This window comes from Callorhinchus milii, unplaced genomic scaffold (assembly GCF_018977255.1).
Source record: "Callorhinchus milii isolate IMCB2004 unplaced genomic scaffold, IMCB_Cmil_1.0 Scaffold5, whole genome shotgun sequence".
Lineage (NCBI taxonomy): Eukaryota > Metazoa > Chordata > Chondrichthyes > Chimaeriformes > Callorhinchidae > Callorhinchus > Callorhinchus milii.
Window position 1 is genome coordinate 60,257,964 of NW_024704746.1, and position 15,169 is coordinate 60,273,132.

Consider the following 15,169-nt stretch of genomic DNA (forward strand, 5'->3'; position numbering starts at 1 on the left):
GCAGAGAGAGAACATGGCGGCGGTGCGAGCGGAGGAGGAGCTCAGGCCCGGGGCCTGCGAGCCGGGGACCGAGCGGGGAGCCAGAGCCAGAGCCGGGGCCGGGGCCGGGGCCGGGACAGGCGCCCCGAGGGGTCACCGGCCACACACCTGGAAACAGAGCCTGGAGGTGAGCCGCTGACCTGCGGAGCCCGAGGCCAGAGAGGCCCCGACACAGCCCTCGGCCGTCAGTCAGTCAGTCACAGTCAGTCAGTCACAGTCAGTCAGTCACAGTCAGTCAGAGTCAGTCACAGTCAGTCACAGTCAGTCAGTCACAGTCAGTCAGTCACAGTCAGTCAGTCAGTCAGTCACAGTCAGTCAGTCAGTCACAGTCAGTCAGTCACAGTCAGTCAGAGTCAGTCACAGTCAGTCAGAGTCAGTCACAGTCAGTCACAGTCAGTCAGTCACAGTCAGTCAGTCAGTCACAGTCAGTCACAGTCAGTCAGTCACAGTCAGTCAGTCAGTCAGTCAGTCACAGTCAGTCAGTCACAGTCAGTCACAGTCACAGTCAGTCACAGTCAGTCAGTCACAGTCAGTCAGTCAGTCACAGTCACAGTCAGTCAGTCACAGTCAGTCAGTCAGTCAGTCAGTCACAGTCAGTCAGTCACAGTCAGTCACAGTCACAGTCAGTCACAGTCACAGTCAGTCAGTCACAGTCAGTCAGTCAGTCACAGTCAGTCAGTCACAGTCAGTCAGTCAGTCACAGTCAGTCAGTCAGTCACAGTCAGTCAGTCAGAGTCAGTCACAGTCAGTCAGTCAGTCACAGTCAGTCAGTCAGTCACAGTCAGTCACAGTCACAGTCACAGTCAGTCAGTCAGTCACAGTCAGTCAGTCACAGTCAGTCAGTCACAGTCAGTCAGTCAGTCAGAGTCAGTCAGTCACAGTCAGTCACAGTCAGTCAGTCAGTCACAGTCAGTCAGTCAGTCAGTCACAGTCAGTCAGTCAGTCACAGTCAGTCAGTCAGTCACAGTCACAGTCAGTCAGTCACAGTCAGTCAGTCACAGTCAGTCAGTCAGTCACAGTCACAGTCAGTCAGTCACAGTCAGTCAGTCACAGTCAGTCAGTCAGTCACAGTCAGTCACAGTCAGTCAGTCACAGTCAGTCAGTCAGTCAGTCACAGTCAGTCAGTCAGTCACAGTCAGTCAGTCAGTCACAGTCAGTCAGTCACAGTCAGTCAGTCAGTCACAGTCAGTCAGTCAGTCACAGTCAGTCAGTCAGTCACAGTCAGTCAGTCACAGTCAGTCACAGTCAGTCAGTCAGTCACAGTCAGTCAGTCAGTCAGTCAGTCACAGTCAGTCAGTCACAGTCACAGTCAGTCACAGTCAGTCAGTCACAGTCAGTCAGTCAGTCACAGTCAGTCAGTCAGTCACAGTCAGTCAGTCACAGTCAGTCACAGTCAGTCACAGTCACAGTCAGTCACAGTCAGTCAGTCACAGTCAGTCAGTCACAGTCAGTCAGTCACAGTCAGTCACAGTCAGTCAGTCACAGTCACAGTCAGTCACAGTCAGTCAGTCACAGTCAGTCAGTCAGTCACAGTCAGTCACAGTCAGTCAGTCAGTCACAGTCAGTCACAGTCAGTCAGTCAGTCACAGTCAGTCAGTCACAGTCAGTCAGTCACAGTCAGTCACAGTCACAGTCAGTCAGTCAGTCACAGTCAGTCAGTCACAGTCAGTCAGTCAGTCACAGTCAGTCAGTCAGTCACAGTCAGTCAGTCAGTCACAGTCAGTCAGTCAGTCAGTCAGTCAGTCAGTCAGTCAGTCAGTCACAGTCAGTCAGTCACAGTCAGTCAGTCACAGTCAGTCAGTCAGTCACAGTCAGTCAGTCACAGTCAGTCACAGTCAGTCAGTCACAGTCAGTCAGTCAGTCACAGTCAGTCAGTCAGTCACAGTCAGTCAGTCAGTCACAGTCAGTCAGTCAGTCACAGTCAGTCACAGTCAGTCAGTCACAGTCAGTCAGTCACAGTCAGTCAGTCACAGTCAGTCAGTCACAGTCAGTCAGTCAGTCACAGTCAGTCACAGTCAGTCAGTCACAGTCAGTCAGTCACAGTCAGTCAGTCAGTCACAGTCAGTCACAGTCAGTCAGTCAGTCACAGTCAGTCACAGTCAGTCAGTCACAGTCAGTCAGTCACAGTCAGTCAGTCAGTCACAGTCAGTCACAGTCACAGTCAGTCACAGTCAGTCAGTCACAGTCAGTCAGTCAGTCACAGTCAGTCAGTCACAGTCAGTCAGTCACAGTCACAGTCAGTCAGTCAGTCACAGTCAGTCACAGTCAGTCAGTCACAGTCAGTCAGTCAGTTAGTCACAGTCAGTCAGTCACAGTCAGTCACAGTCAGTCAGTCACAGTCAGTCAGTCACAGTCAGTCACAGTCACAGTCAGTCCGAGATTGTGGGTTCAAGGCCCAGGGATTCACATGGTCGAGGCTGACATTTCACTGCAGGGCAGGGGCTGGGGGGGGGGGGGGGGGGGAGATGGTAATAATAATAATCTTTGCATTTGATACAGTGCTTTATCGTGTCTTCGAGACGTCTCAAAGCGCTTCACTGAATATACCGTAAAGTGTAGTGACTGTGTATCTTGTATCACCACCACAACAACAACAACACAGTTATATGTGTACAACACCTTTCACTGGGGGACAGGGACAGGGAGGGGGGGAGACGCGGGGTGACTGGAAGCCCAGTCAAAGATCAGGGTCTTGAGGTGGGTCTTGAAGTTGACGAGGGAGGGGCCGAGAGGCGGGGACTGCGGGGCTGCAGTTCCAGAGGCTGGGGGGCAGGGTGGCGGATAGTGGGGCGGGGGAGGTGAAGCGGGCCGGAGCCCGCTGAGCGCAGAGAGCCGGCAGGATGGTAGCAGGTTGGGAGGTCGCAGAGGTGGGGGGTTGGGTGGGGAGGGGGGGAGTAAGACCGTGGAGGGCTTTGAAGGTGAGGACCAGGATCTTGAACTGTATCCTCTGTGGGATGGGAAGCCGGCGGAGTCGGGCGAGGATGGGGGTGATAGGGTCGCGGAGCCTGGTGCAGGAGAGGACACGGGCTGCAGAGCCGGGCCATGTTGCGGAGGTGGGGGAAGGCAGAGCGGGTCATGGCGCAGGTGTGGGGTAGAAAGGATAGTTGAGGGTCAAACAAGACCCCAGGGTTCCGGACCGGCTTAGCGAGGTGGAGTGTGCAACCGTGGATGGTGACGCTGTCAGCGCCTGAGGTGAGGAGGCGCTGACGGGAGCCAATCAGGGGAGCAATGTTGCGGAGGTGGGGAAAGGCAGAGAGGCTCATGACACAGGTGGAAAAGATAGTTGAGAGTCAAACAAGATGCCAAAGTTCCGTAAGGTGGAGTGGGCATCCATGGATAGTTATGCTGTCAGCGCCTGAGGTGGGCCTCGGTCTTGTTGACGTTTAACTGAAGAAAGTTGGCTCTCATCCAGGACTTGATGTCTGACAGACATTCTGTCAGGACAGCAGTGGTCCTGGAGTCAAGGTGGAGGCAGAGAGGTAGAGTTGGGTGGCATCTGCATACAGTTGACCCCATGTTTGCGGATGATGTCACCAAGAGGGAGCATATAAATGTTGAAGAGGAGGGGACCAAGGACAGAGACCTGAGGAACGCCTCAGGTGACGGTGTGGAGGCTGGAGGAGAAGCCGTTTGTGGAGATGGTGGAGGTGGTGTGAAAGGTACGATCTGAACCAGTCAAGGACAGTGGCGGGAGAGGAAGGAGCGACGCTGAGAAGCAACAACTCGTTCCAGGACCTTGGAGAGGAAGGGGAGGTCGGAGATGGGGCGGTAGTCTGGGAGTAGAGAAGCATCCAGGGAGTAGAGGGCTCGGCAGACAGTCAGTCACAGTCAGTCAGCCAATCAGAAGGTTGTGGGTTCAAGCCCCAAGGATTCACAGTGGGAGATAATAATCATCCTTGAATTTGATACAGTGCTTTATTGTGTCTTCGAGACGTCTCAAAGCGCTTCACTGAATACACCGTAAAGTGTAGTGACTGTGTATCTTGTGGCAGCCCCAATTGCCCCACAGCAGTGTCATGGATTGAGTGACCAAATTATTATTATTTTGTTTGTTTATTTATTGGAAGAGAATATTATTCACAAAAAGTAATCTGCCCAATCGAATAACAACCGAGTTCCTACTCACTGTGGGTAGACTGAGACGGGTGGAGTCAGGAAACTTGCCTAAGTTTGTGCTATGCCCAGGAATTGAAACCGGGGCCTCTCGTTTGTGAGGTGAGCGCGATAATCACCAAGCTACGGGACGTTAAATCGAGGACACATCTGCCTGTTCAAGTGGACGTGAGAGATGCCAAGGGAACAAGGGAAGGGCGTTTCTCCCTCTTCGCTGGCTCTGGCCTCCTATTTGTCCCTCGTGCCCTCTGCTCCACCATCGGTGGCCGTGCCTTCAGCCACTGCGCCCCAAAACTCTCCCTCAATCCCTCCGCCTTAACCCCTCCCTCCACACCTTCAAATCCCGCCTAAAGACCTTTTTGATCGTGTCTTACGGTCACCTCACTCCTTCTCCTGGCTCGTTGTCAGACTCTGCCACCGTGAAGTGCTCCGGGATGCTACCCCACTGAAGGGTGCTATATAAATGCAAATTGTTGTTGTCGTCCTGGCCAACAATCCCACAAATAGAATTGGTCATTCACTCTATGGTTGTTTGTGGGACATCACTGTGCAAATAATTGGCTGCAGCGTTCGTCCCCAAAATTCAGTCATTACGCTTTGCGGTGAATCCTGTGAAGTATACTTAGATATCCTTAAATCCCACTGCGCTGTTCTTACATTCATATTCCTTTATCTTTGTCTACTTCCCTCTTGATGAAGTCTGCTTCTATCGCTTTGCTTATGGAATCACGTGTTCAAATATTTGATTCTACATATACTGGAAACCTAATTTGTTCATTGTCTTTTAGATGCTGCTTGGGGACCCTACTGATGAAGTAATTAAGCATTTTATGCGACTTATTCTAGAAGACAGTTATGAAGCCCAGTCAGAACTTCAAACTATTATGTTGGATGCGTTTGATAAACTTGGTCTCAACAGAGCGGAGGGCTGCTGTCCAGTTGCATATTTGTTCTTGCAGCGGTTTGCTGAACTTGCCTGGTCTGAGTTGGTGGATGAGTGCTTTGCAGAAGGCAGCATGAAGTTGATCCATTCCCATTCCACCTTTTTTCAAGCTTTAGGCTTTTTGCGTCGAATATCTTCGTATATGCCTTGCGCCAGACGTATGTGGGACAAGCGATACAGAATCATTACGAACATTGGGATCATGATGGTCTTCGATGGTGAGATCACTCACTTGCGATTCTTCATTTGGCAGGAATGCCTGAAGATTCTTTATAACTGTCTTGCTTTGTGCACTGAAGATGACATGAGTTATGTTTGCCAACTGCAGATCTTCAACTGCCTGGAAGTAGCTTGGAAAATATCTGATAACGGATTGAACCTTGGATTACTTGTAAAGGCCTGGTTGGTCCTAGCAGAGCATTATCACAGGGTCCCGATTTGCAAACAAACCTGGGATAGGTGTTCCTTCCCACAGATAATCCGGTATTTAGCTCAAGAAGACGAGTATGAAATGTCAGGTGTTCTTTATGCCAGAAAAGCCATCATGGCTGTAGACCACCCAGAAGAATACAAGAAAAATCCATTTTCACATTATAAACCCAAAAGCAGATACATCGCCTCAATTTCCGATGACGAAAATGACCCAGAGGACATCTTTCCAGTTATATGTTCTTCCCCCACCTGCAACGAACTGGAAGTGGACGACTTTCATTTTCGATCTTGTGAACGCTGTCGGCTTACGATTTACTGTAGCCGAGCCTGCCAGAAATACCACTGGAAACACGGTCACAAGATGCAATGTGTTCCCCTCGTGTCAAAGGAAGAGATCCTCCAGTACTACAGCGAAGATGTGATCAATGACTTCCAGCTGTACTGTATAAGCCTGTCAAATAACAAGATGCTGGAAAGTATTATGGGGCAGAGCATTCCCAAACGAAAGAAAGGAGACGGAATCCGCTGTGTGGGGGTTCTTATTAAAAATGACCAGGGTCAGTGGGTTACCATCGATGAGGAATTCAAGGGATCGAGAAGGTCTGGAGCACTTACCAGAAGGAATAGGCACAGAGACTGATTTAAATTTTTTTTACACTATTTTCCACCCCAAAGTGATTCCTTAATTATCATATGTAAATTATGTACCAAATTGGAATTCACTTAATCGACAGACTTTTGCAGTTTGCTGAAGTGTTCTCTTTGGACCTTAGGGAAAAAAAACTTGTTTTTTTTTAATTAGAAATTAATGTTTCCGTAAACAGAATAAGGTTGACCATTATTTTGTGGTACAAATTAGTAATTGGTTACTGACTATCCTCTCTTCACCATCACGTCTTATCACTCGTATTTCAGGTTATTTGAAGTTTTACCTGCAAAATATACAGTGTATTCAATGAAGCACTTTGAGGGGTCTCAGCGACGTAATAAGGCACTATATCAAATGGAAATATTATTATAAATTTCACCAACATCCGTGTTGTGAGGTCCTAGTTATTTATGATACACAATTTTGGAGCCAGTTCAGCATTTCGTTACAGAAATGATGTAAAGATTCATTGTATAGGCTTTATCAATCTCCAGATTACATTTATTGATAAATTCCTTTTCAGGTTCTGCAAAAATGCTGATTTAGGCCAATTTATTATGTAAACTGTACATCATTGTTTGCTCCCAGATTCACAAATTTTAAGGAGAGTTATGGATTCATGTTTTGTTCTGAAATGGCCCTCGGAAATCTTGGCTGCTTTCTAAAATTTCTATTGTCCTAGATAATCTAGTAGGAAAAGCAAATGAAACTCAACAGTATATTAATCAATCTTTGGATGCATTTCTCACTATCTGTTTTGTGTATACTGTCTAAAGATTTATGCTTAATATCCTCTTGATGTGAAAGGAACTATACAAATGTAATTTGTTGTTGTTGCTTAAGAATTATCGCATTTTAAATAAGCATTGCAGACATCAATGAGTAAATCGATTTGGTTAACTGTTAAAAAGTATTTTAAAGATGCAATGTTTACTTAAAAACACTTTTCTGTTCTGTTTTTGATTCATGTTATATTTAAGATGATCGGTTTGATGGTTTAATTTGACTTTGACTGCAAGTTAGCTCTTAATATTTCATATCAAAACATTCCAATACATTAAATATTCTTGTAAATTGCTCTAATTTTCTCCACAAGGCAAACTTTCATAACTTTATAGTAAATGTAATTGTTTGTGGAACGAAAAATAGAGACTAGTAAATAAACCGTGAAGGCTATGTCACTATCTAAACTAAACTTTAAGAATCTGAACATTCAGAAAGTGCTGAAAAGCAAATGAGCCCTAAAATACAAACAGGAGAGTAGATTCAGCAGAAGATTCTAAGTTTGGGAGTTTGGGTTTAAAATAAAACATTTCACCTGGTTTTGGAGCCGGCTTTCCCTTTGCTTCTCTCAATATAGTAAAATAGTTCTTATGCATGACAAATAGAAATATCTGGGAAGCAATACTTTGGAGGGGGTGAGTCTAAAATATATGAATTGCACAACGACACATGATGGTAACTGGATGTGGATTACTCTATCTTGTGTGAACTTTCCTCCAATGTGATATACATCCAGGCATATCAGAGTGAAGTTTGACAGCCTGGCTCAGGTGGTGATGCTCTTGTCACTGAGCCAACAGTTTGTGGGTTCAAGCCCTGTGTTGGAATGTTGAATTCCTATAGTTCAGGTTAACACTACAATGCAGGGCTGGAACAGAGTTATATTATCAGAGAGGATGCCGTCATTTGGATGAGACGTTAAATTGAAACCCAACCTGTTCAGCAGCACTATTCACGGCACTATTCAAAAAGGGAAGGGAGCTTAATCAAATACGAGTTCCCTTGGGTCAGTGATGCAAATATAGGAGTCACTATTTGCAACTTGCAACTTTTACAAATTTCCTGCCTCCTGACATGAGAGGCACTATACAAATATAATTTGTTGTTGTTTTTGCTGCTATTGTGATTGACATGAAATGCTGTACATATACTGTATTGTGTAGATATTGAACATTATAATTAACTTGCGCATTTTCATAAAGAGGGCTAATCAAGCACAAATTCTAGGTGATGAAATCATGAAATCTTCACAATATTATAAAATATTCACTTCTTAAATACAAATTGATCTTGTTTTTATTCTGTATTAGGATCCTGATGCCTACAAAAGCTGTGCTATTCAATTGTAGAAGTGATATTTTGTGCCTACAAACCCAGAAGATTTCAGTATTATAATAATAATCCTTGCATTTGATATAGTGCTGTTCACGTCTTCTAGACATCTCAAAACATCTCAAGAAGTTTTCTAAAGTTGTTTGACTCATTTTTTTCCTTTTATTTGAGTACTGTTTTCAGTAGCATCAGTTGCAGTTTTTGGTCAGCTGGGTGTCTGACACACGTGGATACCCATCACTGTGCTTATGAGTATCCAAACTGAGAAAGATTGTTGGAATGGAATGCGCACTCTCTCCCTAGAGGGACGTGTCCTGCTTACCTATTCCAGAAAATATTAAGCGCAGGTTGGCAAGAGCCAAGTCTTGGAGACCCCAGAGTGTGAGTTGGGGTACTGCTGGAATCTAACCAGCTATATCCACACAGCTTTTCATTGGTATTGCCCTCTGGCAAGCTTTCCTGCTGCTTGCCCGGCTAGGACCATGTTACCTGTTAGGGTTTTGACTTGCAGAGTTAACAGGAGCTGAGTGCGATGATTCCCTGCCCGCCATGACTGGTCTGTCCTTGCAAGTCCTGATGAGCCAGGACTTTGCTGTCATCACCAGTGCCCTGGAATGTATTCTTCATTCAATGGCCGTGATTGATGTGTGAATTTAGACAGTGTTTGCATTCTACTTGACCACAGGGAACACAATTGCCGGGCCTTATTTTGTCTTTATTGGTCGTCCATACTACCAAACCTTCCAGACGGAGCCACTGGATAAGAGTGTGAATCTGACTGATTTTCACATCTTTAACCCAGGGACTGCAGCTCAAGATCCTGGTCCTCACCTTCAAAGCCCTCCATGGTCTTTCTCCGCGCTCCCACCTCTGCAACCTCCTAACCCCCTACCATCCTGCTCGCTTCTTCCGTTCAACAGGCTCCTCCCTGCTTCACGGACCCTGCTTTGCTCGCCTCACCATTGGAGGGCGGGCCTTCTGCCAATTTGCCACCACCTTCTGGAACTCCATCCCGCAGTCCCTCCGCCTTGCCCCCCTCCGTTTCCACCGTCAAGAGCCATCTCAAGACCCTCCTCTTCGACTGCTTTTGATCACCCTGCTTCCCCCCCTTGCCCTCCACCCTCCCTGATTCCGACCCCCAGCTTGGGTCCACAACTCTGTCTGTCCAGCGCCTTGGGACATCCTCCCGACGTGAAATGTGCTGTACAATTGTAATTTTTTTTGTTGTTTTAAGAATTTCTGTTTTTTAAGCGCTATATTAAATGTAAAGATAAATATTCAGTTTGGCAGCAGTAAAACTTATTTAAAAAAAAATAATTTGGTCACTCAATCCATGACTGTTTGTGGGACACTGTCTGCCGCATTTCGCCCACAAACGTAGAGTCAGTTCACTTTACAGTATAAAGTAGTCATTTTGAGACATCTAGAAGACACGATAAGGCGCTATATCAAATGCAAGGATTATTATTATTATCGCTTTACCCTTCAAGTCAAAAATCATCTATTCTGATACATTCTCAAGACAGAATCCTATTTATTTCCAAAAAAAGTTGATCCCTCTTCTCCCTCTCAAAGGGAGTGGCTCACTCAGTTGAAGGAATTATTACCGCTCCCCCCCCACCAGCCCCCAGTCGACTCACAACCGGGTTCCCACATACCGCTGGGCAACCAGAGGCGTGTGTGCAGAGTAAGGAAACCTGCCCAACGTTTCGTCCTGACCGGGAATCGAACCCAGGTCCTCTCGCGCTTGCCCGGCGAGCGCTCTAACCACTGAGGCGCTCTACCAAACGCAAAGACTTATTATTATTATTATTGAGAGATGATATCGGATCAGATGAGATCAGAGAGGACGGTGTGTCTGTATCAGCTTGGACTGTGGGGGAGCACACGGATCCCCCCCATCCCCCTACCCTCCGTTCCTCTGGCTCCGGTCTGCTCCACATCCCCCGCCCCAACCGCCCTACCATCGGTGGTCGGGCCTTCAGCCTCTCAGCCCCGAGGCTCTGGAACTCTATCCCCCAGTGCCTTCGCCGCCTCCTCCCTTTCCTCCTTCAAGGCCGGTCTCAAGACCTTTCTCTTTGACCGAGCCTTCAGCTCCCCTCTCGACTCTCTACCCCCTCCTCGCTCCCTCCCTTCCCTCCCCTCACCCTGACCATTTCCCCCCCAATGCTCGGGTCCTGACCCAACTGTACAGCGCCTTGGGACGTCCTCCCGACGTGAAAGGCGCTCTATCAATGCGATCTTCTTATTGTTGTTGTTGTTGTTGTGGTGGTGGGGCCGCTCAGTGGTGGTGTAATACCGCCGCGGGGCTGTAGGGGGCGGCAGCCGCCGCTCTCACCCGCGTCACGTGACCCGCGTCACTCCTCGCCGGCGGCGCAGAGAGAGAACATGGCGGCGGTGCGAGCGGAGGAGGAGCTCAGGCCCGGGGCCTGCGAGCCGGGGACCGAGCGGGGAGCCAGAGCCAGAGCCGGGGCCGGGGCCGGGGCCGGGACAGGCGCCCCGAGGGGTCACCGGCCACACACCTGGAAACAGAGCCTGGAGGTGAGCCGCTGACCTGCGGAGCCCGAGGCCAGAGAGGCCCCGACACAGCCCTCGGCCGTCAGTCAGTCAGTCAGTCACAGTCAGTCAGTCAGTCAGTCACAGTCAGTCAGTCAGTCAGTCAGTCACAGTCACAGTCAGTCAGTCACAGTCAGTCAGTCAGTCAGTCACAGTCAGTCACAGTCAGTCAGTCAGTCACAGTCAGTCAGTCACTGTCAGTCACAGTCAGTCAGTCAGTCACAGTCAGTCAGTCAGTCACAGTCAGTCAGTCACAGTCAGTCAGTCAGTCACAGTCACAGTCAGTCACAGTCAGTCAGTCAGTCACAGTCAGTCAGTCAGTCAGTCACAGTCAGTCAGTCACAGTCAGTCAGTCAGTCAGTCACAGTCAGTCACAGTCAGTCAGTCAGTCACAGTCAGTCAGTCACAGTCAGTCACAGTCAGTCAGTCAGTCACAGTCAGTCAGTCAGTCAGTCACAGTCAGTTAGTCACAGTCAGTCAGTCAGTCACAGTCAGTCAGTCAGTCAGTCAGTCACAGTCAGTCAGTCAGTCACAGTCAGTCAGTCACAGTCAGTCACAGTCAGTCAGTCAGTCACAGTCAGTCAGTCACAGTCAGTCAGTCAGTCACAGTCAGTCAGTCACAGTCAGTCACAGTCAGTCAGTCACAGTCAGTCAGTCACAGTCAGTCACAGTCAGTCAGTCACAGTCAGTCCAGTCAGTCAGTCACAGTCAGTCAGTCAGTCAGTCACAGTCAGTCAGTCAGTCACAGTCAGTCAGTCACAGTCAGTCAGTCAGTCACAGTCAGTCAGTCACAGTCAGTCAGTCACAGTCAGTCAGTCACAGTCAGTCAGTCACAGTCAGTCACAGTCAGTCAGTCACAGTCAGTCAGTCACAGTCAGTCAGTCACAGTCAGTCCGAGATTGTGGGTTCAAGGCCCAGGGATTCACATGGTCGAGGCTGACATTTCACTGCAGGGCAGGGGCTGGGGGGGGGGGGGGGGAGATGGTAATAATAATAATCTTTGCATTTGATACAGTGCTTTATCGTGTCTTCGAGACGTCTCAAAGCGCTTCACTGAATATACCGTAAAGTGTAGTGACTGTGTATCTTGTGGCAGTCCCAATTGCCCCACAGCGGTGTCGTGGATTGAGTGAACAAATTGTTATTATTGTTTTGTTTGTTTATTTATTGGAAGAGATTATTATTCACAAAAAGTAATCTGCCCAATCGAATAACAACCGAGTTCCTACTCACTGTGGGTAGACTGAGACGGGTGGAGTCAGGAAACTTGCCTAAGTTTGTGCTATGCCCAGGAATTGAAACCGGGGCCTCTCGTTTGTGAGGTGAGCGCGATAATCACCAAGCTACGGGACGTTAAATCGAGGACACATCTGCCTGTTCAAGTGGACGTGAGAGATGCCAAGGGAACAAGGGAAGGGCGTTTCTCCCTCTTCGCTGGCTCTGGCCTCCTATTTGTCCCTCGTGCCCTCTGCTCCACCATCGGTGGCCGTGCCTTCAGCCACTGCGCCCCAAAACTCTCCCTCAATCCCTCCGCCTTAACCCCTCCCTCCACACCTTCAAATCCCGCCTAAAGACCTTTTTGATCGTGTCTTACGGTCACCTCACTCCTTCTCCTGGCTAGTTGTCAGACTCTGCCACCGTGAAGTGCTCCGGGATGCTACCCCACTGAAGGGTGCTATATAAATGCAAGTTGTTTGTGGGACATCACTGTGCAAATAATTGGCTGCAGCGTTCGTCCCCAAAATACACAGTTATTACGCTTTGCGGTGAATCCTGTGAAGTATACTTAGATATCCTTAAATCCCACTGCCCTGCTCTTACATTCATATTCCTTTATCTTTGTCTACTTCCCTCTTGATGAAGTCTGCTTCTATCGCTTTACTTATGGAATCACGTGTTCAAATATTTGATTCTACATATACTGGAAACCTAATTTGTTCATTGTCTTTTAGATGCTGCTTGGGGACCCTACTGATGAAGTAATTAAGCATTTTATGCGACTTATTCTAGAAGACAATTACGAAGCCCAATCAGAACTTCATAATATTATGTTGGATGTGTTTGATAAACTTGGTCTCAGCAGAGCGGAGGGCTGCTGTCCAGTTGCATATTTGTTCTTGCAGCGGTTTGCTGAACTTGCCTGGTCTGAGTTGGTGGATGAGTGCTTTGCAGAAGGCAGCATGAAGTTGATCCATTCCCATTCCACCTTTTTTCAAGCTTTAGGCTTTTTGCGTCGAATATCTTCGTATATGCCTTGCGCCAGACGTATGTGGGACAAGCGATACAGAATCATTACGAACATTGGGATCATGATGGTCTTCGATGGTGAGATCACTCACTTGCGATTCTTCATTTGGCAGGAATGCCTGAAGATTCTTTATAACTGTCTTGCTTTGTGCACTGAAGATGACATGAGTTATGTTTGCCAACTGCAGATCTTCAACTGCCTGGAAGTAGCTTGGAAAATATCTGATAACGGATTGAACCTTGGATTACTTGTAAAGGCCTGGTTGGTCCTAGCAGAGCATTACCACAGGGTCCCGATTTGCAAACAAACCTGGGATAGGTGTTCCTTCCCTCAGATAATCCGGTATTTAGCTCAAGAAGACGAATATGAAATGGAATGTGTTCTTTATGCCAGAAAAGCCATCATGGCTGTAGACCACCCAGAAGAATACAAGAAAAATCCATTTTCACATTATAAACCCAAAAGCAGATACATCGCCTCAATTTCCGATGACGAAAATGACCCAGAGGACATCTTTCCAGTTATATGTTCTTCCCCCACCTGCAACGAAATGGAAGATAGCGACTTTCATTTTCGATCTTGTGAACGCTGTCGGCTTACGATTTACTGTAGCCGAGCCTGCCAGAAATACCACTGGAAACACGGTCACAAGATGCAATGTGTTCCCCTCGTGTCAAAGGAAGAGATCCTCCAGTACTACAGCGAAGATGTGATCAATGACTTCCAGCTGTACTGTATAAGCCTGTCAAATAACAAGATGCTGGAAAGTATTATGGGGCAGAGCATTCCCAAACGAAAGAAAGGAGACGGAATCCGCTGTGTGGGGGTTCTTATTAAAAATGACCAGGGTCAGTGGGTTACCATCGATGAGGAATTCAAGGGATCGAGAAGGTCTGGAGCACTTACCAGAAGGAATAGGCACAGAGACTGATTTAATTTTTTTTTACTATTTTCCACCCCAAAGTGATTCCTTAATTATCATATGTAAATTATGTACCAAATTGGAATTCACTTAATCGACAGACTTTTGCAGTTTGCTGAAGTGTTCTCTTTGGACCTTAGGGAAAAAAAAATTGTATTTTTGAATTAGAAATCAATGTTTCCGTAAACAGAATAAGGTTGACCACGCCGTCCGGCATGGAGGGCACTATATAAATCCAAGTTGCTTTTGTTGTTGTTGACTATCATTTTGTGCTACAAATTAGTAATTGGTTCCTGAATATCCTCCCTCTTTTCACCGTCATGTCTTATCACTGTTATTTCAGGTTAGTTGAAGTTTTCCCCATAAAATATACAGTGTATTCAGTGAAGCACTTTGAGGGGTATCAATGACGTAATAAGGCGCTATATCAAATGGAAGTATTGTAAATTTCACCAAGATCTGTGTTATTTACGATCCACAATTTAGAGCAGTTCAGCATTTCATTACATAAATGGTGTTGTAAAGATTCATTGTACAGGCTTTATCAATCTCCAGGTCACATTTATTGATGAGGTGCCGAAAAACATTGCTTTGAATGGAACTATCGTGCCTTTTAGCATATTTTCAAAACATGTAGATGAAAGCTGTAGTTACTGGAATGATGTTTGTATTCATAAATATACGTAATAAAAATATGAAGATATAGAAGAAAAATGTCTGACGAAAGTCTTTTAAATTTACACGCTGAGTGCATTGGTTTTGTATAATTCACACGTTCTTGTTTGAATTAAATTTTATTGTGCTGAATATTCAAAATAGCTTTCAATCTAATAAATAGATGCAGCGCAGCTGTGTGACATCTTAGGAAAATTTCCTTACTCCACAAATCTCTGTTTACCTAGCAGAAAATAGGAACCAGTTTGTTAGTCGGTTGGGGGATCACTTTCTGGGCTAATAATTTATGGTTATTTAATCCAGGGCGTTTTCTGTGACATTGCTCTGTGCAATTGGCTGCCACATTTCGCCCACAAAATACACAGTCAATCCACTTTAGAATATATTCTGTGAAATGCTCCTGAGACGTCGCAACGACGTGAGAGGCGTCATATCAGTTATGGATAGACTAATGAACGTATTGTATTATCCAAAGAT

At 46.8% G+C, this 15,169-nt stretch overlaps 2 protein-coding genes across 2 annotated transcripts; both read left to right on the forward strand.

Annotated features, from left to right (window-relative positions):
- Positions 1-6,506, forward strand: LOC103177014. Its single transcript, XM_007890942.2, has 2 exons — positions 1-166; positions 4,941-6,506. Exons 1-2 carry the CDS (start codon positions 14-16, stop codon positions 6,165-6,167), a joined length of 1,380 nt encoding a protein of 459 aa, XP_007889133.2. The 5' UTR covers positions 1-13; the 3' UTR covers positions 6,168-6,506.
- Positions 6,507-10,666: 4,160 nt separating this feature from the next.
- On the forward strand, positions 10,667-14,710 carry LOC121849216. The gene is made up of 2 exons (XM_042335492.1): positions 10,667-10,832; positions 12,800-14,710. The coding sequence occupies exons 1-2, from the start codon at positions 10,680-10,682 to the stop codon at positions 14,024-14,026; spliced, it is 1,380 nt and encodes a 459-aa protein (XP_042191426.1). The 5' UTR covers positions 10,667-10,679; the 3' UTR covers positions 14,027-14,710.
- Positions 14,711-15,169: the final 459 nt, after the last annotated feature.

What these genes read in the sequence shown, in the direction of transcription:
- LOC121849216 (XM_042335492.1), top strand. Translation starts at nt 10,680, where the DNA reads ATGGCGGCGGTGCGAGCGGAGGAGGAGCTCAGGCCCGGGGCCTGCGAG. An exon ending in CCTGGAAACAGAGCCTGGAG is followed by an intron (nt 10,833 to 12,799) that starts GTGAGCCGCTGA and finishes ATTGTCTTTTAG; the next exon opens with ATGCTGCTTGGGGACCCTAC.
- LOC103177014 (XM_007890942.2), top strand. Translation starts at nt 14, where the DNA reads ATGGCGGCGGTGCGAGCGGAGGAGGAGCTCAGGCCCGGGGCCTGCGAG. An exon ending in CCTGGAAACAGAGCCTGGAG is followed by an intron (nt 167 to 4,940) that starts GTGAGCCGCTGA and finishes ATTGTCTTTTAG; the next exon opens with ATGCTGCTTGGGGACCCTAC.